This window comes from Chaetura pelagica, unplaced genomic scaffold (assembly GCF_000747805.2).
Source record: "Chaetura pelagica isolate M959 unplaced genomic scaffold, ChaPel_1.0 scaffold15, whole genome shotgun sequence".
In the NCBI taxonomy this organism is placed as follows: Eukaryota; Metazoa; Chordata; class Aves; order Apodiformes; family Apodidae; genus Chaetura; species Chaetura pelagica.
Window position 1 is genome coordinate 1,104,892 of NW_009953507.1, and position 342 is coordinate 1,105,233.

The following is a 342-nucleotide window of genomic DNA, read 5'->3' on the forward strand; positions in this document are numbered from 1 at the left end:
CTCCTCCCCGCCCTCTTCTCCCGCCTTCCCGCCCTTCTCTCAGCGCGGGGGCTCCCCGGGCCGCCGCCCCCCGCTGACCCTCGCTCCCCTGTCTGCGCAGAGCGGCGTCATGGTGCCCTTAGAGATCGTCCTCCTGAAGAAGGTGGGCTCTGGTTTCCGTGGGGTCATCAAACTGCTGGACTGGTACGAGCGGCCCGACGGCTACCTGATCATCATGGAGCGGCCGGAGCTGGTGAAGGATCTCTTCGACTTCATCACGGAGAAGGGCGCCTTGGACGAAGAAACGGCCCGCGGCTTCTTCCGGCAGGTGCTGGAAGCCGTGCGCCCCCGCTACGGGCGCGG

At 67.8% G+C, this 342-nt stretch overlaps 1 protein-coding gene across 1 annotated transcript in view; it reads left to right on the plus strand.

The window, feature by feature from the left end:
• PIM3 (Pim-3 proto-oncogene, serine/threonine kinase) overlaps window positions 1-342 on the plus strand; it is a 156,364-nt gene that overhangs the window by 152,692 nt on the left and 3,330 nt on the right. Inside the window, exon 3 of the mRNA XM_009999454.1 lies at window positions 44-323. Coding sequence (XP_009997756.1) covers window positions 44-323 — 280 coding nt within the window. The remainder of the gene's footprint in view (window positions 1-43; window positions 324-342) is intronic.